This window comes from Phyllopteryx taeniolatus, chromosome 16 (assembly GCF_024500385.1).
Source record: "Phyllopteryx taeniolatus isolate TA_2022b chromosome 16, UOR_Ptae_1.2, whole genome shotgun sequence".
Taxonomy (NCBI): Eukaryota; Metazoa; Chordata; class Actinopteri; order Syngnathiformes; family Syngnathidae; genus Phyllopteryx; species Phyllopteryx taeniolatus.
In genome coordinates, this window is record NC_084517.1 from 22,892,516 (window position 1) to 22,917,563 (window position 25,048).

The 25,048-nt window shown below is 47.6% G+C and overlaps 3 protein-coding genes across 10 annotated transcripts; 1 reads left to right on the forward strand and 2 right to left on the reverse strand.

Moving 5' to 3' along the window:
- Positions 1-635: 635 nt before the first annotated feature.
- Positions 636-6,232, forward strand: ubald2 (UBA-like domain containing 2). Its single transcript, XM_061749231.1, has 3 exons — positions 636-933; positions 2,569-2,622; positions 5,559-6,232. The coding sequence occupies exons 1-3, from the start codon at positions 826-828 to the stop codon at positions 5,904-5,906; spliced, it is 510 nt and encodes a 169-aa protein (XP_061605215.1). The 5' UTR covers positions 636-825; the 3' UTR covers positions 5,907-6,232.
- Positions 6,233-7,889: 1,657 nt separating this feature from the next.
- Positions 7,890-14,551, reverse strand: LOC133465988 (myosin-11-like). Of its 7 annotated transcripts, none has more exons than XM_061749226.1 (11): positions 13,986-14,551; positions 12,371-12,451; positions 12,161-12,260; positions 11,988-12,073; positions 10,810-10,971; positions 10,532-10,627; positions 10,350-10,418; positions 10,155-10,267; positions 9,875-9,940; positions 9,730-9,777; positions 7,890-9,645 (listed from the first exon to the last, which is right to left on the reverse strand). In XM_061749226.1, exons 1-11 carry the CDS (start codon positions 14,193-14,195, stop codon positions 9,555-9,557), a joined length of 1,122 nt encoding a protein of 373 aa, XP_061605210.1. In that variant the 5' UTR covers positions 14,196-14,551; the 3' UTR covers positions 7,890-9,554. The 7 variants fall into 7 exon arrangements, with proteins under 7 accessions (XP_061605210.1, XP_061605212.1, XP_061605213.1 ...); XM_061749228.1 differs by lacking the exon at positions 13,986-14,551 and adding an exon at positions 12,637-12,754 and having other exon boundaries at positions 12,195-12,260; XM_061749229.1 differs by lacking the exon at positions 10,810-10,971.
- A 1,364-nt stretch (positions 14,552-15,915) lies between these two features.
- mfsd11 (major facilitator superfamily domain containing 11) lies at positions 15,916-24,465 on the reverse strand. Of its 2 annotated transcripts, XM_061749364.1 has the most exons (11): positions 24,150-24,461; positions 22,399-22,542; positions 22,252-22,307; positions 20,692-20,976; positions 19,949-20,007; positions 19,690-19,864; positions 18,713-18,756; positions 17,812-17,877; positions 17,436-17,739; positions 16,927-17,062; positions 15,916-16,278 (listed from the first exon to the last, which is right to left on the reverse strand). In XM_061749364.1, the coding sequence occupies exons 2-11, from the start codon at positions 22,492-22,494 to the stop codon at positions 16,111-16,113; spliced, it is 1,389 nt and encodes a 462-aa protein (XP_061605348.1). In that variant the 5' UTR covers positions 22,495-22,542; positions 24,150-24,461; the 3' UTR covers positions 15,916-16,110. The 2 variants fall into 2 exon arrangements, with proteins under 2 accessions (XP_061605348.1, XP_061605349.1); XM_061749365.1 differs by lacking the exon at positions 15,916-16,278 and having other exon boundaries at positions 17,812-17,959; positions 24,150-24,465.
- Between the last annotated feature and the right edge of the window lie 583 nt (positions 24,466-25,048).

The following is a 25,048-nucleotide window of genomic DNA, read 5'->3' on the forward strand; positions in this document are numbered from 1 at the left end:
CACACGAACTGGAAGTTTATTTGTTTACATTATTAAGATCAGAATAGTTAACAAGTAGTTATTTAAGAATGGTTACAACCAGGACGGAATATGTCGAAGCCCAAAGTCACCCTTCTTTTAATGATATTCACGTCCAAAGGTGTTTATTTAACCGAATCTATTTATCGTAGCAAGGAAGTAAAACACGAATACGTAGATGTATTTGTGTGACACAACACAGGCATGTAGCCTTATTGCCTTTATTTTGCATTCATTTTCGTTCCATTTTGGTCAACGAATATTCGTGTTTTGTGAGCGCTGCGTCGTTTGTCAAACAGCAAATCAACTTCGAGAATTCATGTGACGTCGCCGTAACTCGCCTGGAAATGAAGCACTTGATTTTAAGCGAAACTATCAAGAAAAATAAAAACAACAACAACAACAACTTGATTTTAAGCGGGAAAAATTAAAACAGGAGACAAAATGAATTAAGAAAAAAACTTGATTTGAAGCAAGCAGAACTGAAGGGGATCATCTCTGTGGGAGATGTCCGTTTCAAAGCACCGCCCCTTCAGCCAATCAGCGGCGTTCTAGCACCTCTCGGTGTTGAAGCAACCAATCAGCATCGCCGAGCTCGTCGGCAGAAAAGTGGTTGTCGGGGCTGTACCGATACATCCAACTCAGATATCTAATCTCCTGTGCTATCCTATAGAGATACGCAACCAGGACACAATTCAATATCCACACTCGATCTCTGCTCGGGGCTGCCCTCGGCTCAGCCGAGAGTGTCGGCCGGCCGAGGAGCGTCACGCTGCGGACTCGCCGCTCGCCACATGTCGCTCAAACATGGACGAGCTTCGGCATCAAGTGATGATCAACCAGTTCGTCTTGACGGCCGGATGCGCCGCCGAGCAGGCCAAGCAGCTCCTCCAGGCGGCACACTGGCAGTTCGAGGTCGCCTTTCACTCTGTTTACACTATCGTAGTAGTAGTAGTAGTAGTAGTAGTAGGTGGTAGTGGTCGTGGGAGGAAGAGGAGGAGGGTATTATTGATCTTAGCCCCCACGTAGCTAGCATGCTAACGGCTAACCGTTACTTCAGTGTTTTTTTGGGGGTGCTAGCTGCTGTCAGACGAGCCTAGCTGCATTCTTTTGTTTCTTTTTTCTTTTTTACTTAAAGGAAAAATGGAACATGACAGTGTACAGTACTATAAAACGAACATATCAAGAACATTCAGTATAGGAATGGTGGAACACACACAAAATGCCAGTGGTTTCAGGTGCATTCAAATATTTTAAAAGTTTTCAAATAATTTGTAGTTTTTAGAGCCCCTTTGTTACTAATCGTTTATAAGTTTGACGTAGGAAAGAGTATTATTGTTAAAGTGTATAAAAGTAGGTTTCTGATATTTACATTTGTCAAAATATTTTGCCCTTAAGCAGCACGGTGGACGACTGGTTAGCACATATGCCGCACAGTTCTGAGGTTGCGGGTTCAAATTCGGCCTCGCCTGTGTGTTGCTTTTCTCCGGGCTCTCCGGTTTCCTCCCACATCCCAAAAACATGCATGCTAGGTTGATTGAAGACTCTAAATTGCCCCGTAGGTGTGAATGTGAGTGCGAATGGTTGGTTGTTTCTATGTGCCCTGCGATTGGCTGGAGAGCAGTTCAGGGTGAAACCTGCCTCTCGCCCGCAGTTAGCTGGGATAGGCTCCAGCAGGCCCGCGACCTGCGTGAGGATAAGCAGTTCGGAAAATGAATGAACGAACGACTGATTGTAAAATTACATATTCTTTGACATGCCGTCTAAAACAATAGAAAATAATTTCCCAATTTTAAGAAAAGTCTTTGTAAAGTAGCATGATGACATATTGACTGACATTTTGAGCTTAGCCGCATTCGTTCAACTCGTTGGCTCCATCTTGTAGGTCCATGTTACGTGTTTCTTTTTTAACAGTTAATAATCGCTTCAGTAGAGAATACAATGTTCAGTTGAGCACACGGGTATACTGAGGTCTACCTGTATTTCAATTGATTGTAGTGAGCAGGTTAATAATCGCGCCAGACTGCAAGTGCAAATAATTTCTTGTCATGACTAGTACGTACTGTATAGCTATGAGAACATTCCAAACACTATTCACTTGTTTTGTTTTTTTAAAAGGATTTTTGCAAACACCTGCTTCTACTTTGGAAAACAATGATCAACATTTTTGCTGATTTTCTGACAAATGTTACAGACAAAAGTAGTAACTGAAAGATAATCAATGTATGTTTGGGAAGTTTATGCACTGTCAATTTGAAATAATGTCCTGTTTTTGAGCAAAGGCACGGAAATTATAAAATGTTATTTCTTATCCGATCTATCGATTAATCGAGAAAACAATTGACAGATCAATGTATTATTAATATAATTGTTAGTTGTAGCCCTACTTGGAAGGAAAGGTGTCTCGGGACATTGCAGGACCTCCGATGTGACTTTTGCGTCAACGATGCTCAACAACGATGTCATAACAAGCATACTAAGTAATAATACGTTGCGTATTTGGACAAGAAGGAAGCAATTGTTTGTCACTTTTCTCATTCGTGTGCGCAGACGGCGTTGAGCGCATTTTTCCTGGAGGCCAACGTTCCAAGCCAGCAGCACACGGTAAGCGCACCGGTCGTCACGGTGACACCCCCCCCCAGTTTGCCGTAGTCTGCGTCGTTCGACACTCACCCGACTTGGGCTCGCTTCCCACTCGCTGAAATGTCGTCCGTGTGACAATTCTGGAATGTTGTCGGGCTTTTGCCCAAAGTCATCTGGGAACTAACCAGCAGCTCTACGCCACCTGTGACAATCAACTAGATGGATAGATTGTTGGTTGGATGGTTAGATTGTTGCTCGGGTGAATGGATTACAGGTCTGGGTATTGCTAAGAACCTCACAATTCTATTTGGATTCTTTTAGGTTGTGATTCAATTGAATTTAAATTCTTTGGGTTGTGAAATTGTGATTCGATTTGATATTGATGTAACTGCTTTTATGCTGGGTCAGTAAGAAGGACTACTAAGAAGTACTCGGGATCCACGATAACTGTTTTTTCCCCCACCGATACCAATAAAGGATATATTTTTTTAAATATATCCAGTCGGCACGGTGGCCGACTGGTTAGAGCGTCAGCCTCACGGTTCTGAGGTGCGGGGTTCAATCCCCGTCCCCGCCTGTGTGGAGTTTGCATGTTCTCCCCGTCGTGCCTGTGTGGGTTTTCTCCGGGCACTCCGGTTTCCTCCCACATCCCAAAAACATGCATTAATTGGAGACTCTAAATTGCCCGTAGGCATGACTGTGAGTGTGAATGGTTGTTAGTTTCTATGTGCCCTGCGATTGGCTGGCAACCAGTTCAGGGTGTACCCCGCCTCCTGCCCGATGACAGCTGGGATAGGCTCCAGCGCGCCCAGAAAATGGATGGATGGATGGATGGTTTATATCGGGGGTCTTTAACAATTTCCAGACCAAGGACCCCACCCCCAAACTGATGGAAATCAGGAGCGGGGACCCCCTTACTAATTCGCTGCCACCGTCGCCATAGGCTGTTTCGTACTCCTGGAACGCTGGCAGCTAGATCCATTCTACACATCCACCTTCCACACACACGTCATTGTGAATGTTACTCCGCGGCGGACTAATATGCGAGCGCATCGGCCTGAGGTTCCGCCCGTTCACGCGTGACCTGCGCTTGGGATAAGTCACAGGAGTTGACGAGACCAGGAAAAAAAACTTCTGCCGCTTCTGCTGTTAAGAAGTAACGGTACTTTTACTCCATTACAATGATCTAAATGTCTACTACTGTTGCTACTTTTATTTATTAATTATTGCTCATTTATCTACTTTGTGCATAAGATTTCGACTTCCGCTTTGGGTGCTGTTTGTGCTATTCCCATTTAAGCGCTAGTGACGTTTAAGTCTAGTTCACCAATGAAACGCCACAAGAAGGTCACATGACCTCACACATCATCTTCTATTGGGCTTCCCGAGATCGGTATTAACACTAGATAATGAGACCCGCTGATCGTCGTGCCTACGTGGCGGCCATGTTGGGAAGGTCGCTGTCACTGTGAAGGCAACGGCGCGCGACTCGTTTACATTTAGACGAACAAAAACAACAACTTTCATGTATTGTAGCATTTTACTGGCACTGTCTGCCCAAACGTGGATAGTTCAGCTCACTTATATCTTGATAAAATACTGTGCAGTAAATTGCGTACACACACACACACACAACAACATCAGAATTTGCAGTCACGTTTTATTTATTTATTTATTTTTAAAACGTGGGATTCTGCGGGATTTTTTAAAACGTGGGACTTGGCAGGATTGTTTTCAAACGTGGAATTGGGTGGGATTATTTTTTAAAAAGGGAATTAGGTGGGATTTAAAAACAAATGCATAATAGGGCAGGCTTTTTTTTTTTTTAAACATGCGGGATTGGGCTGGATTTTTTTTAAAACGTGGAATTGGCCGGGATTATTTAAAAACGCGGAATTGAGTGGGATTTTTTTTAAAACATGCAGGATTGGAGAGGATTTTAAAAAAACGCTCGATTGGGCGGGAATTTGAAAGAACGCGGAATTGACAGGGATTTTTTAAAACACGCAGGGTTGGGAGGGAGCGGGAGCGAGCGGGAGTCAGCATCCCCTCTGAACTCAAAGCCACCAGATGATCGTAATCTTAGCGAGCGCTGGCCATCATAAGATCCTTTACTGCGGATATCGACCGTTTTGTGTGTCGTCCGTCTGCGAAGAATTTTGGTCATAATATCCATATGTGTCACCAGCCAACGCAGCAGCTGCCGTTTGGCCGGTGGCCGCCGGCAAGTGGCGACCCACGTGCCGCTAAGTGATAAGGTTCTTGTTATGCTTTTTTTGTATCATCATTTTTTCCATCATCAGGCTGATAATTATCGTGCATCCCTAAGAAATTCACAAATAGTTAGAGAACCTGACAGTCTTTATTACATTCATGTCAGTGTACGGATGGAGAATGTCACCACACATTTTTGAGCAATTAAATGTCAGAAAAGAGTTGTTTTTAAAATGTGACTTCTGTAAACACTGAAAAAGTAAAATGCGTGTGAGCTTAAATGGTAGTCATTTCCTCTTGGAAATTGGAATGAAAAGAAATCTTTCAAAAGCGCCCCCCACTGGCTAGGAGGTGAATTTCTTCAGAGGATTTGCTGAAAGCAGACAGAAGCCGGCATATGCGCAACCAACTTCCGCATTCGGCTTCGTTGGTGTTTACATGTATCACCAGTCATAAAGAAAATAACATTTTAGCAAGTTCACCTTCGAACAGTCACGTCATCAATCCAAGTTAAGCTCGTTCGTGGAGCGTACAGAGGAAGTCCGCTATCTCGTTTTCCAGGTTTGGTCACGTGACGTACCGCATCTCGCGGATTGTTTGGGGAGGGGAATATTGCGATGCATTATTAATAGATATTAGTACCTGCCCCCAATGGATTGTTGGACCAATGATTGTTGTTTGCATGGACAAAACGGAAGTTGTTGTCAGCCAATGACGTGGTCTTCGTGTTGCTGTCCCGCCAGGCGCGCCCCCGCACAAACACTCCCGCCACGCCGCCCAACTTCCCCGACGCCATCGCCATGTTCTCCAAGTTGCGAGCGTCCGAATACGCCGGCGGCGGCCACGGGGCCGGTCAGGCATCCGCGGGGCACTCCCCGCCCGGGCCCTCGCAAGCGTCGGGTTTCGGCCCCTTCTGGGCGTCCTCGCCGCCCTGCAGCACCCCCGCCCCTCCTTGCCGAACGGTGCACAGTCGCTCGCCGTGGCCCGCCCCCTCGCGGCCCGGCTCCGCCCGGTCGACCGGCGTCCTGTCGGCGCTCCGAGGTAATCGGAGCAAAGACGCTTCTTCTTCTTCTTCATCGATAGTCTCGTGACGCCGACGTGGGCGACGCTCCACCAGCACGGAGTCATGTGACCTGCGGGTCAAAAAGGCAACTTTTCGTCATACTTTCATTTTATGGACTTTCTCAAACCTCTCTTATTTTATGGACTTCAAAAACGGCGTCTTAAAAAGCGTGGATGACCGAACGTGATGTCATCATTTTGCAGCGATGTCATTGATGGCGTGAGTCACATGCCTCCTTCCGTCATCAGAATCCTCTCAGGCGCTCGCTCGCAAAGATTGCCAAAGTTCTTGGGACTCCTGTGACCTCACGCGTGTTTATTTGTTCCTTCACAAATAAAGTTGCTTTGTATTTTGTTGGTTTTGTTGTGTGGCTCACGTTCCTGTCAAGATGGCGTCCTCCTGGTTGTTTGGGCCACCGCTGACATTTATTTTAATGATCGATTAATCTGTTGATTACTTTTTCGGTTAATCGATGAATCAGATAAAAAAAACAAAAAAAACTTTGATCATTTCTGTGCCTTTTGTTAAAAAAGCAGGAAATTATTTCAAATTGACAGTGCATAGAATGCACAAACAAATTGATGATGATTCAGTTACTGGTTTGGTGCATAACATCCGTCAGATATCCGGAAAAAAATCCAAAGTAAAAGAAACAAAGATAATCTGCTTTCATGGAGGACGACAAAAATCGGAGAATATTTACTGTTGAGAGCTGAAATTGCGACGATTTGGACAATTTGAAGGTAGACAAGATGTCGGCGGGGGCTGCGGGCGACAAGGAGTCCCCCACCTCCTGCCACTGAGTTTGGACAAGACGGCTTGGCTGGCGTTAGCGCTGCTGTCGGCCCACGGCACCGCCGCCTGGTACCGGAAGCCGCCAAGCTGGCACATCAACGGGCCGCCGCTGTCTTCCTTCAAGGATGCCAGTCACAAAAGAGGAAGTCACATGACAAAGCCTGCTGAGGGGCGAAAGGGGAAAAAGTGGCGAAGGTCACCCGGTCCGGTCCCAGAGGTCCTGTACAAATATTGTCGGCGGACGACGCGTTCCCGTAGTCCGGCGGCGACCTCTGGACCTCCTGCAAGACCCGGTCCTCTACGGTGTCAAACGGGAGGAAGTCGACGGTGACAAAATGCCAGGCGGCCGCGTCACCAAGACGACCGACTAAGTGTACGTACCTCCTCCTCGGTCCGCGCCCCATCCGGCGGCCCAGCAGGCGGACCCGACGGCGAAGGGCAGGACGGCCACGTTTTGACCGGACTGCGTGCCGGTCGAGACGTCGATCACGCCCGCGCTGTTTTGCCTCAAGCGACCCAGGAAGACGGTCCCGGACCTGCGCGGGACGAGCCCGACTTAGGCGACTGTGCTACGAGGCTAACGGATTTTGCTAATGTGCTGACTGGATGCCGCACCGCGTGACGCATTGTGCGCTGGTAAGCACGGCGTCGCCGCAAACGTGACTTCCGTTCCGGTGGCCGACCCGGCGCCAGACAGACGCGGGTTCAAAGGGGCGCGGCCGCACAACACGGTTGCAGAAAATGAACGTTGCAAGACTTTTTTTCCATTACTTTTTGGCGAACATTAAAAGACAATTGACAGTCTTTAACACGTTTGTTAAACTACGGTCGTTTGTTTTTGGGATGTGGGAGGAAACCAGAAAAGCCTCGCAGGCACGGGGAGAACATGCCAACTCCACACAGTTCAGTTCAGAACTGTGAGGCGGATGTGCTAAGCAGTCCGTCACCAGGCCGGCTAAATAATAAGCTAATCTAATAAATGTATTATAATAATAATGTGTTGTAATTATAATCTAGTCTAATCAATAATGATGTGTCATTATCGGCGAAGTCCTTCTATTTGCCAAACGTTTTGGGAATTCTCCTCGTCAGTCTGCTTTTGTCATTTGTGGAAAGCAAGCAGCACTCGTAGCCGTCCAAACGGATCGATTGACAGCCGCTGCGACCGCCAGCGCTTTACAAACATGTACCAGAAACTTATTTTTAGAAACAACAATTGAGGTGCTTTCACTTGTATTTTGCAACACAATGCTTTTTGCAGTTCTTTACAAACAGAAAAGTCTACAAAACATACAAACGTTGACACATACTTTGTCAAACATTGAGCAGCAAGTGACATTCTCTGAGCGTACATTTTCAAACCTTATCAAATATTAACATTGATCCACTTTTTCCAACAATTTACATGAACAGAAGGTTCATAAATCAAGCACAAGTTGCCTCTGATTTCATCATTTGGAGTCATTGTCTCCCCCTGCTGGACGCCACAAACAACACAGCTCCACATTTTTGGACGGATAAGGCAACATTTTCATTCGACTCCCCACACAAGCCAGCAGGACAGTCAATGATTTTTCACCTTGGAAAGACAGAAATAAAGCCACCCCCAGAGGGAGGAGCCTATTTACATGATGTCATCGTGGCCAGGTCACGACCCAGCAAGTCGCTGAAACCACAACGATGAGGATTTTCATTTCGCGGACCTGGATAGTTCCTGAAATGGCCAGTAAAAATCCTTTCCGGGGACGAGTGAATGAATCCAAACACTTGAGAGACATTTTCATGTGCTGAAACGATTCATCAAGTACTTCTTTTTCTATTCATCACAACATAAGCTTTTCCTGACACACAGAAACCCGACAGCGAACCCCTGCATACTTGCAGTTCAGCACCCACGCATTCATTTATTTGCACATTTTTTGTTTTCCAATTTTATTTCTTTTTGGAGTTTTTTTTCTTTTTTTATTTGTGGAAAACACTTGCCGGCGGCACATCCCCGCTTATTCGAGATTTTCTGGGGGTGGAAAAAATGTATTGTTGTTTCAATTTGCTGATTTCCGCTATTTGCGGTCAGGCCCGGTCCGTAACGCACGCACCAATCGCGGGGGTCACCGTAAATCATTGACAGTCGTCGGCATGGGGACGAGTTCCGGTGTACACGTGCCGACCCGACCGAAATTCATTTTTCAATTTCCCCTCGCTGGCAGGCGGACTCGATCGACAATCGAGCGATTCCCGGCATACGATTGGCCACGCCCCCCCCCCACCCCGCTGAGTCACAAGATCAGGAAGTCGACGTCGTCACGATGAATCCGAGCCAATTGAAAACTAGTTGAGGAATGTATTTCCTCGGGCCATTGTTCCAATTCCAAAAGTGTTGATTCAGGCCAAGTGTGGGCAAAGTATGGCCCGCGGGCTGCCAACGTGTACGTATGTTTTGGAATCCCAGAGTCCTGGAATATTTGTTGCATTCATTTAGCTATTTGATCCAATTTGATTCATTCAGATTATTGGTATGGCTTTCTTTTTTTTTTTACTTTTTATTCATTCATGTCATTTAACAATTGCTTAGTGGTTTTTCTTGTGAATGCAATAATGCATAGGTATATTAATGCAAATGAATTGTATAAAATCAAAATGGAACAAATGAATAGTGCAATGCTTTCCCAGAACGCAAGCTACTCATTCTCATTCCCAATAGACAAAAATCTTTGTCAGTCCGTCCAAATGCAACAATACTTCCTTCGCACCAATTACTACTTTTCTATTAGTCAGGAAAGCAATAAAGGGAAAATGTATTATTTGGTGATCGTCTGCTTGTGTTGAGTTGAAAAATCGATTCAAATCGGAAATGGGATTTTCGCTGCCAACACGTCACCTCTCATGTGACGGCCGTACGGCGGCGCCCCCTGCCGTCTGTCCGCGGGGTCACCGTGCGCGCCCCGCCGCAGCTGCGGGACACCGGCGGGTACCTGAATGCAACACAGATGTTTACGCTGCACCGCGTCTCACCTGGCTGTACTGCAGCGCCCCCCGCTGGTCAACAACACGCTCACCTGAAGTGCGTCACGTCTGACAAAGGCCACGCCCCCGTCACACTTTTACTGCACGCACACACACAAAAAGATTATTGACAGAACGTGTTTGCGTGCACGTGTGTGTGCACATGTGTTTTTGCATACGTGTTTTCCCAGGACTCACGCTGCGTGAAGATGTCTCACGACACGACGGTCACATGACAGACAATGATGTGTGTCCAGAAGCTGTCTGTGCGCACGCACGCACGCGCACACACACACACACACAAAACAACAGGAAGTGATGTAATGAGCGCCTCATGGGCTGTGTTGCAATGTAATCATTGAAAAGGGATTTTCAGTGGACGTATTGGGAACTTTCTAAGTCCGTAACACGAGTCACTTTTATGAAGTTCATAACGATAAAAGTCAAACCTGGCGCGCCCGGGTGCCGATCGACTTACTTTCTGACGCCAGCGGCGGTTGCGCCCTCGGCGTCATGCTGAGAATCTTCCGAACTGCGCCGCCTCTCGCGGGTGCTCTGGAGGTTCTTGTGCTCAGCTTCCAGATGCTTCTTCTGACACGCACACACACACACACACACACACCGCCATCACGCCGTATCGTAGCGGGCCTGCGTTCCGACGGAGGAATCTTACCACTTCGGCGTGGAGCGAGCGTTTGTCGGCTTTGTTCTCCTGCAGATGCTCTGTGGTCCTCAGCAGTTGCTATGGAAACCGCGTTAGACTTTTTGTCATGTTGCTAAAGATTGTTATACACTTTTTATAGACTAACTTATGCCACGACAGTACACACAGTGTGTTTGTGTGTGCGTCTTTACCTGGATGTGGACGTGTTTGTGTTTGTTGTCGTCATGGAGACGCCTGATGGCCTCTTGTAGTTTGTCACACTCACGTTGAAGTTTTGAGATGGACGCCTGCACGCCGCCGGACGAGCACACAAACACACACACATACAGTATACACACACGATCCTTTACACGTGCACACACTCACAAACACAGCCATACACACAAATGTCCACATGCACACACACACAAGCGCAACGAACGACATGATAACGAAGCGCGTCGTGCTCGGATGCGTTCGTTTCGTCGACCTCGGCGACGTCATGCTGCCGCCGCACGCCGTCGGCCATTTTGCGCTCCAGGAGAAGACTCGACTTCCCGCCGAGGTCGTCCGGGCCGCGACCTCGTTTCTCACAGGGGTCAGAGGTCAATGACGACACCGTGCGGTCCGAGGCCCCTCGCGGGTCGTCCAGCTGAGGTCAGAGGTCGCGACAGGCTCACTTGACGGACATGTTAGGAAAGGTCACTTCCACTTGAACAGTCCCACCCCCCAAAAAAGAAAAGGTTGTTGTGAAATGTATTTTCGTGAGGAAATCTAGCGCTCCAAAATATTGGAAATCAGATTTGCTCACAAGTCAAAGCAAAAAAAGCTCAGCAGTAGCGTTGGGAAATGTACTTCGCTAAAATTGCCTCCAAAGCTAAAGCTAAACCTTAACAAAGTGACCCTGTTGAAAATGTAATACCAGTGGAACTATTTCAACTCTTTTACTTTGGCCAAGTACCGCAGTGTAAGTAACTCATTGCTTTTGATGACTTCTTCATGTTCAATGATTGCATCAACAGGAGCCTTGGACGTTTCCTCCAACAAGTCCAAGCCATAAAAGCCAGCGATCATTACTTCACACAAATAATCATCTGCTAACAAAACATGATGAAAAGGTTTGTTGCATTATACATGGACAGCACGTGGAGAACATGATACCATGTTGACCTAATGACAAAGGTGCACAATTTAAACTTCACTTCACTTCATACGGCAAGCAGGTGAGTTCACGTTCCAAAAAAAAGCCTCCAAAATGAAAAAGGTGAAACTCTTCAATTCAAAAGTCAACGTTCTTTGGTGTTCGAAAGTGGAAGCATACAAATCTCAAACTAAAAGGTTGCACTTTGAGGTCAGATTTGGAAAAATAGGCCATGTTGGAGAATACGGCAGAAGGCCCCATGACCAGAGAGAGCCAATCACAAGCGTCGACTTTAGAGGGAGTAAGTGACATTAAAAAAGCTTCAATTGTAACCGTGGAAGTTTCCAAAAGCAACTGACACATTTTCTCTCAGGAATGTAATGGATTCCAATTCCGTACATGTTGTCATGAAATGACATCATCTCCTTACATGGAATTAGTTTCTCCTCAACGCCGCTCAAATCTGAAGTTCTCCACTGTACTTCCTTGACACCAACACGTACGACTACTTTCCGGTCGTCGCTCACCTGACGACATTCCTCGGTCAGGCGCTCGACGGCGTCCTCGTGGCGCCTCACGCGCTCGTCGAGTTGTCTGCACGCCTCGCGCCGGTCTGAACGGGAACACGAGAACATGAGAAGAAAAGACGCCGCCAAGACATAAGGAGATCGCAACGCCAAAGCCGGCAGTCGGACGTGACCCGTGTCGCGGACGAGCTGCCGCAGGACCTCCACCTGCTCCCCGTCCGCCTTTCGGGCCTCCAGCGCGTCCACGCGAGCTTCCAGCCGCACGCCGCCGTCCTTCGGTCCGTCCGGCGAGGCCGACGTGAGACCCGGCGGGCGCGTCACAACGACTGGTTAGCGGGCAAAACCACCCGAAATGCCGACGGGGGTGTCGGGCGGGAACCTACCTGGTGGCGCAGGTGAAGCTCCTCGGTCCGCAGCTTCACGGCGGACGTCTGATCCCGGACGTCCTGCAGGAGCTTCAGGGCCTGAAACCACACACACACGTGTACAAGTGTAACCGAGACGACGACGACAAAAGGAGCTGATGCTAAACGGTTAGCAATCCCGATTAGCGTTATGACCACTTTATGCCAGAAACGCAAATTAGCATTCAGCTTACGCGTCCTTATCACGTCACACGTCACACAACAGTGTCGTACAATTCACGTACAGACGCTCAGCTGTCGCTTTTCCGCTGGCCCGACACTGCGCGCGTCTGCAATAAATGTCCGTGTGAAACGTGGACGGTGGCACAAACATGTTTGTGGCGGCATTCCAGCCAGAAATTTGGAAGTCAACTGAACTGAGCCCTACTTCTTTTTTTTCAGTGCAGCAACATATTGAAGAAAAAAAACCGTAATATTTGGAACGGTGAAGTGAACTTTGAACGAGTTGGTGTAGAAAATTACATTTATGGGTGGGAAACATTCCTGCCCGTGCAGTTATGTGCACTAAGTGACCCGTGTCATTTACGCACGCCTGCAGATACTGAACACACACAAACACACACGCGGTGCAGCGGCCAGTAAGTCACAAAAGAATGCGCAATGGAATCATCATCAACATCCAACGTCTGCAGATCATTCAAAACAGCAAGATTGTATTTCTTTCCTGTTCAAACTCCAGAAGTAGCTTATTCAGCAGTCAAATCGCTGTGGGAGAAAAAATATCTCAAACAAAAGGATCGTGTCAAAATCACATTTCAATTCATTTATTATCTGTCTAACTTTTTTTCAGCAGGTGTGGCAGCAAAATATCTCCAACATCGTCACTGACTTTCAGTCGTAATCGTAAAGGTGGAAGTGGAATTCGGATTCTTTTCAGAGCCTCTGTGGACGAGTCACGATAGAATTTCATCCAATGTGAAAAAATGTCACCGAAAGTAAAAGCCGCGTCGATATATAATGGAGCGTTTGTAAGAGATTCCCAAAGCAAAATGGCTTTTTCGTGCAGTTTCGCTGGCGCTTTCCAGGATTCAAGCGGTTGCGTCGCTTTGTATTGAGCGTCACAAAATGTTGCGCGGCCTCCAACAATCCCCCCAGGCCGGCGTCTCCGGATTCCCCGGACGCTGCCGTCCTCCTCCGTGACTCGCACGGGTCAGATCTTCCGGACCGGCTGTGTCGGGGTCCAGAATGACGGGACTGAAGGAAAGCGTCTCCTTTTGTCTTTGTTTCTCTCTCCCTTCTAGAAACTTTGTTCCGTTCAAGTCTGATTCTCAATAACCCTCCATCATAACACCACGGCGGAAGCTTCAAAAGTCCACCGTGACGCAGTAAAACACGAAAGGGGAAACAGATTTTCCATTCTGCTTGACCTAACAGCCGAACAGGACCCACGACCGAAAAGAACGCGCTAGCATCGCTCGTACTGTTCCACGCACACAATTCGAATTCCAAACCATTCGCTCGCTTGTGCATAGTTTACGAGTAGTCATTGAATTATTCACACAAGTACACAACCCTTCCTTGACAACCGAAGACGTCGAGATAGAAGAACCCGAAACCAAAAGCCCAAGCTGACCTGCGCCAGTCCGTCCTCGCAGGCCCGGACGCGTCCCAGGAGTTCAGAACCGCGCGCCTGCTCGGCGGCGCCGGCGTCCCGGATGCCCAAGCGGGTGACGATCGCCAGCAGCAGCCGCCGCAGAGAGCCCAAGTCCACCACGCCCGAGCGGGGGGTCCCGAAACTCAAATCCAGGAGATCCGCGAAGGTCACGTCGTCGCCCCGCAACATTGTCAAAAACTAGACCGCCGCTTGTGTGCGCCTGATGCCTTCGTCGCTAGGCAACACAAGGGCCACAAAGGGAGCGCGGATCTCGGGTGTGCGCGTGTTGCTGTTTGCGTCCGGCGTCGCTAGGCAACGCGAGGTGCGTGCCGCCGGAATGCCCGCTGAGGCGCCAAACAAAAAGTCGGAATGAAACTTGTTTTTCTGGGATCCAAAGACTTTAGTGCGTCTGCCCACATTTCTATTTGTGACGGAGCAATACTTTGCCCGTCTCAACTCACTGCACAGATGAAAAACTTGAGTGACTTCAACTCGAACTCGAATTGTGAAACAATTCATGATTAATACAGTAACGCAAACTCCTTTTTTTCCATTTGTTTAAGTAACACAAGTTCCACAAACGGAGTCTATTGTGGAACGTAGTTTAAAAAATAAGCCATCTTCCCCCCCCCCCCCCCGCCCCCATCTTCATCATCATCATCATCTCCCTCGTCTTCTTCGTCTCCAACCGGATTTCGACGGTGTCCGAATGAACAACGAAATGTGAAACGATCTTCAACACTGTTCCGAGTTTTCAAATGACACACTGACGTGGAACCTTTTCTTTGCATTTCTCCATTTGTGTTCTTTTTGTATATCGAGGTCATATGATGCCGTTTGACTATGATGAGCAACTGGAAATTATTTGTCAGGAACATCACTTATTGTTTGGTGTGTGAAATAGCACAAGTTGAGTATGTCGTCATTTTGAAAAGAACACAACCAAGTTGCGTCATCCTACGGATGTGAAAAGCCAACGCGAGTTGGCAACAAATTGAAAATAACTTCTCATGGACAGTATTATCACAACTGACGCAATCTGGTAATAAAAATTGAAAATAAACATTTCGGATTCAAGCAGAAAACAAAACCATCACGTTCAGCGCAATTCGCTTTCCTAACTTGAAGGTTGCTGACCAGTTTCACAACTTCCTTTTAGCATTTCTAAAGGCGGCGTTTTTATTTTCCTGGACCAATATCGAATTGGCCGAACCTTGTTGACAATTGCCAAACGAAACGTACATATGTCATATGATTTGGAGTATTTTCAGTTTCGTGAAAAATGTGCAGCGATGAAATCCAGGCCCCATTTGTGAATGCAGCGGGGATAGCGGAGAAGAAAATGCCGCATGCTTTGGTCAAAGTTTGTTTTTGGGGCATCTTTGTTCTTAACAGTTGGGGCGTTCGGTTTGAAATATACACACTGGCCTTCGGATAACATGGAAGAAAATACAACGGTTATGATTTGTACACTGTGAAAACAACAAATTGGGTTATCATAGCAGCATTTGACCCACCACGATGGGTTGGTCGATTGTTGGGTCAAATCAATTACAATCCTGGGTACTTTTAACCACAGATCCATCCAAAAATGCTTGGCCACATTAACCAATATGACAAATTCATTCTAACACATTACAGTACAATCTCAAAGAAAAGGAATTGCAATAGATCACCCTTACCTTACCTTGCCCGAGAAATCCTCCCACATCCCAAAAACTCACTTCACCCAATGGCGAAGTGAATTGAGGAGCTTCAGTTGCTGCTCTCTTTTTGGCATTTATGGGCAATTAGATGAGCGACATTGCGGACGGCGTCGAGCCACGCCAATAGTGGGGCAACACTGAATTCCGTGACGAAGAAACTGAACATCAACAACAACAACAACAAAAAGTAAAACGTCTCCGTGTTGCTCTTGACATTTTTATTGCAGTCTCTGAGGTTTGTCTTCTTTTCCCTTCTTGGCGTTCACTTCAGCATTCCGGAAGCTTGTAATCGACTTCGGCCAGCACCAGCGGCGTTTCCCATCGCGCCTCGGGCCGTCTTAAAAGTCATCGTGCGATTCGGCGACGGCGGAAACGCGCGAAAGGGATCATCCTCGTCCTCAGATGCCGTCGTAGCGGGCCCCTCCCTCGCGCCCGCCGGCCTGCGCCCGCCGCTCGGCGGCCATGAAGCTCAGCGAGCCGGCGAAGCCGAGCGCCACCATGATGAGGAGCTGCCAGCGCAGCGGCAGGAAGTTGCTGTAGAAGAAGGCCAGCGCCGCCAGGACGGACTGCGGGACCGACGACAGCGAGGTCAGACCGGCGGCAATAAGTCAAGTCAATCCATTTGGAGTTTTCAGATCGTGCCGGCTTTTGAACCACGTACGGATTACAAACGAGGTCAATGTAACTTCGTTTTGGGGCAACGAGAAACCCCAAAACTTCTTTTGATCCGTATGCGGTCCAAAATGCTGCACGACATTGAACTTGGTGAAAAGACACTTTCCGATCCATTTCTTCGCAGCAATTCTGAGGCCCGATTAAGAGCAACGAACAAAGACGGAGCCCGTTCACAAATGCAAAATGGAAGTCAATCCAGGGTTAGGGTTTTCCACAAACGGATGAAAACCTTTTCACATTCAATTTCGACATTACGCAAAAGCAGTCATTTGCGCACCCGCTGCAAACGTTTGACCCGAGGGATTTGCTTTTCGAGCGACATGAGAGAAGAGCGGGAGAGGTCAGAATTGTCACCATTGGCCCAAAGCTGAGGGCCATCGCTTTGTTAGGAGACGTGTGAGTGGCGCATATGGACGGAGGTGGGCAGTTTCTCCACAAATGATAGCACACGATCGGCCGAGCTTCGGCCCCGTCCGGGGACCCCCGTTTGAGAAGCGCTGTTTTAAAAAAACAAAAAACAAAAAGGAGAATATTCCCACCTGGATGAACTTGAAGACGGCAAAGGCGGGGGCGCTGTTGTCCCGGAAGATGGAGCCGATGATGCTGAGCAGCTGCGTGTTGAAGCAGCTGTCGCCCAATCCCAACAGGAAGCTGCACAGCAAGGCCACGCCCACACTGAAACACACGCACACGCTCTCAAATTGAGTGTGTGGCATTAGGAAAATTCCTTCCATCGAGCGGAAAATCTGCAACGGACCCCCAAATACACCCGCAGATTCGCCGAGTCGCTGATTTAAAAAAGGAAAACATTTTCTTTTTTTTTCCTGAGAACACTGACGCTTATTGAAGAAGGTTGTTGTGTTTTTTTCAACATAGTGCACAAAACACAAAACACGTGCCCGAAACGTACCAAACCGAGGCACGGGCCGAACCGTGGATTGTGTGTGCCGTCCCGTGTCCCGCGTGCGTGCGTGCGTACGTGCATCCTGTATGTATGATGTGGCAACAGTTCGGAGTCGGAGTGTCGCGTTAGCGTTGGGGTGGCGACCTGGGGCGTATGAAGGCGGCGAGCTGCGTTCCCTCGTCAGGCGCCAGCGGGGCGTCGTCGGCGATGTTGATGAAGATGAGGTAGAAGGCCAGGTAGTGCGCGAGCAGGCCCAGCAGCACCACGGGATTCCGGCCCAGTCGCCCGCTGCACTTGTTCAGCATGCCGAAAGCGGCCCCGCCCACGATCTCGCCCAGGCCCACGCAGATGCCCGACAGGCCGATCAGGCTCTTGGCGTCCGGCCCCAAGCCGCTCGTGGCGCCGATGCACGTGCCGTACACGCCGCTGTAGAACGTCAGCTCCACGCCTGGCGGCACACGCGCAATGACATCATCAGTTTCGCGCCGTGTGCGTCACATGACAGGAAGCGGCGAGTCACCCGTGTAGGCGATGGACAGGCTGAGCAGCGACATCTCCTTGGTGACGAACATCTTGCACGCCTGCACTGCGGAGCAGAGTGCGCACTCGTACGTTCCCGTCCCAAAACGACAGCAGTGCAGTAATCCCTCGTTTATCGCAGAGGGTTCCTTCCAGACCGCGCCGCAATACACAACATTTGATTATTTGGAGATATTTAGGCCGTCGTGCATGCACGATGCATGTGAGATCATTATTATTTTTGTCCACTTGGGGTCGCCATCCGTACGTTCTACACTGTAGCATCTGTGGCGTTGAATGTGCGCGTGCCTTTAAAAGATGGGCCCGACCTGTCGATTGACCTGCAAGTGAGCCAATGAGGACGTACGGCGGGGTGGACGCTAACTGGCTTTAGCGTTAGCCGCTATGCATGTTGAGTAACGGCGTCACTTGAGGCAGTCGGCAGGCGACTGAAAAAACGTGCTTGTGTTAACTTTATTTCGTTGCCATTTGTTTAATGAAGCGATTCAAAGCGCACAGTGGCTTTTTCCGTCATCCCTCTATCCAAACCACCCGCTATGATTACAATTGGTTCTAACTAGCGGTGGTAGTCTACATTCAAAACGATGTTTACTTTACCGGAGACATGCAGTTTTGTAACAGTCGGACTCTGCAATTGGCACTTTAGCTTTTTTATGAAGTGAGAAATGATCCCAAACTTTGGAGATTCTGTCTTTTACGCACTCTTTCCTCCTGCCTTGTGCTTATTGTTACGGCGGAAAGATAATCGCCGCAAAATCCCACCATATGGTGAATAATCTGCAATATAAATCTGCAATGCACTGAACCCGCAGAAGGCGAACGGCGATATCGCGAGGGACGACTGCACTGCTCCATGTTTTCGAGTTTGTGCGCGTACGTACCAAAAGCGTCCGCGGCTTGCGAGCAGAGGTGCGAGGAAGATGGGCTGCCAAGAAAACAAGTGGAGAGGAAGAACGATTTAGAAGCTGAGAAACAGTCAAGTAAACACCAATTTAGCAATTCACAATTTGCTTTTGTCACGTACCCTATCGACTAAGCAACAACATATAAGCAGGCAACAGAACAGTACTGTCATATATTCTTTGTCCTCTGCATAGAACAACATATATATATATATATATATATAGTGCCGTATTGATGAGCTCAGAGGCTGCAATATTATTGTCTGCTTGAGTGCCTATTGATCAAGTGCGACGCGTAATGTCTCAATGAACAGTAGCTTCGTCTGTGTTATACTGCCCCCAGGTGGCCAGGGCGGGCAAACCAGAAGGAGCAGCATTTAAATCGATGCAGAGTAACAAAAACGCTTTCATTCTTTTCCATTTCTATTTCATTATGTCATTATTACTGTTTGTTTTTAAAATGTACAATATTATGAAGCGCTAGTTTTCCTCATTCAAATACAAACAATACAAACATTGTTTGTTGTTTCTTCGGGAGGGGAAAGAACACAATAATAAATTGAAAATGAATTGAAAATTCATTTCAAAGGGCAAAGATGATTTGAGGTATTTATGTTTTCAGTTACCGTGGTCACAAATTCAACTCGTATCTCGAGGCGCCACCGGACTGCTTTTGGAAATCAAAACATCTGGAAAACGTTTTTAAGCGGGATGACTTTGAAAGGAGATCGAAGTTGGTTTACGATTGAAATTCAATTATTTGAATCGGTACAAGAAACGTTTGAGGGGCGGCTCTTCATCTTTGGCTCATTTTGCCGTCGGGTTTGCTACCAAAAACACGAAAATTGCCAGCACTCGCCGCACGCCCGTCCTCAACCTCGTCATAATCATCCTCATCATCATTTTCATCCTCCTCCTCACGGCGGCCTAATCGTCGTCGTGGCAACGACGGGTACCCGCTTGCGCCGTCGCCAGAGTCGGAGGGCAGCAGCGGGGCGTCCGGACGTTCGCCGGGAGCAACTTCGGCGCGGCCCGAGACTTCCGCGTCGGGGGTCCGGATGAGGAAGAAGAGGAAGCAGCCCGCCAGGCTGATGACCGTCAGCGAGATGAAGACCGTCTGCCGGTCCTTGTCTGCGCACACGCATGCACACGCGCGGTCAACACTTACACTGCCACGCGCGTGCGCGTGCACGTGCACGCCGAGCCGCTTCCTACCTGAGATGCGCTCGTGGCCGCGCCACGCCAGGAAGATGAACGTGTTTCCAAACAGTAAGCTGCGCACACACACACACACAAAATCATCGCAAATCCAAATCACACACAACACACAGGAAAATGTACAAACGTGCACACAAACACACATACAACACACAAATATGCACACATATGCAAACACGTGTGCAACAAACAAACACTACAAACATGCACACACACACACCTACAAACACACACATTAAGAAACACATACACCGCACATCTACAACTATATATACACAACACAGAAACATACAAACACATTCACACGTACAACACAAACACACTACAAACATGCATGCACACACACCTTCAAAAACACAGGACACAAACAAACACACAGAACCACACGTACACATACACACAAACGTATGACAAAGATTTACAAACATATACAACACAAACATACACACACACACATTTATACAAACACAAATATATATGCATGTATACAAATACACGTTCACGCACATTTGCAAACACATTGACATACACACACACAAACAAGTAGAAACGCAACCACACACACATGCATAATACAACTACACACAAACATTTACAAACACACGCAGATTGAGTGGAATGAGTTCTTCTAGTTTAGTGGGAATAGAACGTTGAAGAATAACCTATGGGCCACTTGCTGCTTCACCCAGCCGCCCCTCTGAGCTGGCTAGCTAGCTAGCTAGCGAGCGTGCGTGCGTCACCTGCATTGCAGCAGCGCCCAGAAGACGCCGCTGTTCCTGCCGATGGTGCGCCGGTCGGAGTTGAGCGCCAGCACGCTGCCCTGCGCCGTCCACAGCACGGCGGCGCCCACGCCCACCAGCGCGGACGCGGCGTAGAAGCTCCACGTGTACGGGTACACGAAAACGGCGATGTAGGCGCTGTACAGCAGCCCGCTGAAGAACATGGACAGATGCGTGCCCGCCACCGCCACCACCGACGGCGCCAGGAGGTTGGATGCCGAGAAGACGCCGTAGATGATCGCCATGCTGCGCAACACACGCACACACACAAATGCTGGACATCTGCTTGAAGGTAACATCAACGCAAATTTACGTTAGCCCATTTGTGGTATTTCACATTATATGTTAGTGGACTTTTGGTTTTAGATGGTTTGGTTGAACATTTTGAACAGACAAGAAGGAATACTGTTTCAAAAAGTGTGTTTTAATAAGTTAGGGCCCGACGATTAATCAGCTGATTTTTTTGGAACACAAAATAAAACCAAAACAAATATTCACCCCAACCATCCCGGCAAAAAATACAGTACTTAATTGTGTGGGTGCTAGCTCCAATGGCGTCTTGAACGAAGTATTACCGTAGACAACATTTACAGTATAGACGCCGCCTTGAGTGCAGAACGGTATTTGGTGTTGGATGTGGCAAAGTGACGCCATCTATGAAGACGCCTGGTCCATTTTCTGCTTGGAGACGCATCAACCGTTTTACAATTCAACAACTCATGGGATTGAGACCGAAGCATTCGGACCTTCTACGATTATCATTTGCAGATACGATGGCCACATCCAATGTGGCGGACATGCGTCACAGAAAGGGCCACCCACCTCCAGGTGGTGTCTGTGTGTATCTTTCTAAGCATCCTAATCCACAGCCCTAATGTGCCGACGCCGTGCGCTGACGTTCACGCTCCAGCACGTGTGGAAAAATGAGGACGCATAACAGGAGGAGGACGAAGTGCATTTTTGGTTTTCTGCAGGTGGAGATTTTTATTTCATAAGGCATTTAATTATTTCGTATTTGATTTGACAGTAAGATTTCCACAGACTTGCAGATAGTTTTGTTGCATGCAGAAAAAAAAGGGGAAAAGAAAAATGATCTTCATTTGATTCGATTTTCATCTTTGAGTATTTAAGGTTGCCGAGCCATACAGACATGTCATGCCGTTACGCAATGCCACCCAAAACAACAACAACAACAACACAGATTGACTGTGAAAAATGCGTGGGGCTGTTACGAACCAACATTGACGTATCCGTCACGTAGACTTGCGCCCCTGACCTTATTTCCAGTAAGGCCATCGTAGGCTGTTGCAGATTAGCTTAGCCTTCAATCAAACAAAATCACACTGTTGGATTTGGGTTTTGTTTTAATGTCGTGGTGCTAAAGAACTAAACACTAGCTACTCTGACAAAATGAAAAATGTTCATTTTTAGAGGTCCATGGCACAGACCCCTACGGCTCAGCCATGGCGACGGGTGCGTCTATGTAACAGATGGCATTTGTCAGGGTTGTGATGCGCTTACCTGGTGTACCCGCTGGCATGGAAGGTGGTGCTGTTGAAGCTCTTGATGACCGTTTGCTGCAAGAGCCAAGAAGGGTCGGTGTTAGCGGTACGTGGCATCGCACGGCGGGCGGGCGGGCGTGCGTGCGTCGGCCTTGCGGCCGCCTACCTCGATGTTGCCGCACGTCTGGAAGGCGGTGAAGATGAACATGAAGCCCACGCCCAGGACGATGATGTTCATCAGCTTCTTCCCCTCAGGACCCATTTTCAACCGCGGACGATGACGACGATGCGATCGATGACGTCACGACATCTGACGACGACGACAACACGACAAGCAAAACTGAAAAACTGACCAGTCTCAATAATAATAATGTCTGTGACGTTATTCTGTCAAAACTAGGGATGTTCTTTTTTTCCTCAGACTGAAACCATCACGAGAACTCACCGTTATCAAGCGGCGATACCGTTAGCACTTTTAAATTGCAATGAACACAATGACAGAACATTGTGAACAAAGACCTTTGTTTGTTTCTGACGCTTCACTCGAGTGGTGCCGTATCCCGAGCGCCTCAAATTTGGGCTCGCAATGCAAATCAAAAAAGCAGAAAAAGTGACAAATGACCCAAAAACTACAACAACAAATGAAAATTGGCCAAGCGACAGCCACCAACAAGCCAGCCGGGGCAGTCGTAAATCCAGTTAGCGCTGTATTTTCACAGTACAATTGTTGTTGCGATGCAATCGGCCGGTTTTAGGGGCGGACGCGTCTCGTACGTGGCGAGCCCAGCTTTCATTCGATTGAAAGGGTCACACAAATCCCCCCACACACCTACGTCCACATCTTTGCCCAACATTATTTGAGCGTTATTCGCAAAAGCTCGTGCTGTAACGCTGTTAGCTCATGCTAATCTGTGCTAACGCTGCAGCTCTGCTTACCTTTTGGCTTCAACAAAAACGTGCTTCTGGCCAAAGTGGTTCTTTTGCTCTGCAACTTGTACGGTCATGCCATTGACTGTGTCAACTCTTATTGGGGTGTTATTATGCTAATTAGTCCTTAACTTAAACACAGATAGCTAAACATTGACTTGCTAATTTCATTTTTGGGGATGCCAAACACACAACCCAATCAAAAGTGACTTTTCCTTAATAGCTGACGTCCCCTTGGGCCAGCATCAAAAGAATCCGTTGTCCCGTGATGTCACTTCCTCATTAGTGGACACAGTCACTCAAACAAACATTCAAAACAGATTTGAACATCCTTCACGTTCCAAACTAGCAGTTGTGGTAAAAGTACTCACACTTTGTACTTAAGTGTACACTTGTGAAAAACAATAAGACTGGAAAAAGTAGATGTTCTGATTCAACTCCTTTACTTAAGCAGAAAAGTAAAAAGTAGACATTTTTACTGTCAACTATATACAATATAGTATTGCCTGAGGCTGTCATGCTAGCAAAACAAAATGTTACAACAAACAAAAACGGCTCAATTAGCTTAGGATAACAAGTGAACAAATACAGAAGATGGAGAATTTTGCAAGGCAGAAGGTGTTTTGTTTTAGGCCGGCAAAAGACAACCCATTTGCCAGCAATCCTTCTCGGAGTCGACATCACCAATCAAGTGTCAGGCTTGATAAGGCCAAGGATGGGGAATATCTCGCTTCTCTTAATCGTGGTTAATGCTCCCTTTTTCATGTCGCTGCTTGTTTTTTTCCACCTTAGAAGAAGACCCCAACATTTCAATCCATGAGGATCTCAACTACGTCATTTTATATCGTGTCGTCCTCTAAAACAGTAACAAGCCTATTTTGACAAAGTGAAGAAATGAAATTTGGAATTTGCAAATCTACTTACTTACTTACTTAAAAAAAAAAAAAAAAAAAAAGTGAGCGTTATTCATACGTATATTTGTCCACTCACGGATCAGGCGTCGGTTCGGTTCGGTTCGGTTCGGTTCTTGTCGCTCCTGGAAGACTCGGCTGAACTAAGCTGCTAGCTCCTCTTAGCACTCGTCATCGATCACCTCCGCATGGGCCCCAAACCCACCATGACGGAACCGGCCGGCTTCTCCAAACAGACGAAGAACCCGAAAATAAGAAATCATGTGAGCTTGAGAGGACCTCAGCTGACTAACACGTCATAAGCTCAGCAGTGTCAGCATCAAATGACAGACGTATAAATCGGCGGCGCGTGAGGCCGCCATACCACAGCGCAACCATTTGCTATGTAGATTCGGTTTGGGGTTTTTTGAACGCAGCAAGGGCACGCCCTACTATTTCCGCTTCCGGGTGAAATGTTTTCAACGCTCCCAAAACGGTGATTGTTAATCCAAAAGTCAATTCATTTCAATAGTCGTCGTGTTCGTGTGGTTAAAAAGACCCACATTCAAAACGTTTGATTGACGGGCAAAGCTGCGGCGGCCGTGCTTGTCTTTGATGGAGCCAAGCTGCATCATTGACATTACAAACATATTGTGCGCCACACCACCAAAACACGATGTCACAAAAAGTATACGTGCTACAAGACCACACGGGGTAACTGGAACTTTGCCATCTAGTGGAAGAGACTTTCGTTGCTTTGCACTGCCATAGATGGATGAACAAACTTGTAGCTTGGGCGGGTTTGAGTGACACACTCAGGCAGACGACCGTGACATGAAATCTTCATCTTCTTCCAGTCTCTTCTTTCTTACATTTCGACATGAATTGCTCCTCAAAATCACCTCCATTCGAAGAATCAACAGAGTCTGCTTCACCTAATACTGTATCACACAAACAATTGTTTTCATGTTTGTATAGAGCATAACGTAAACATTCACA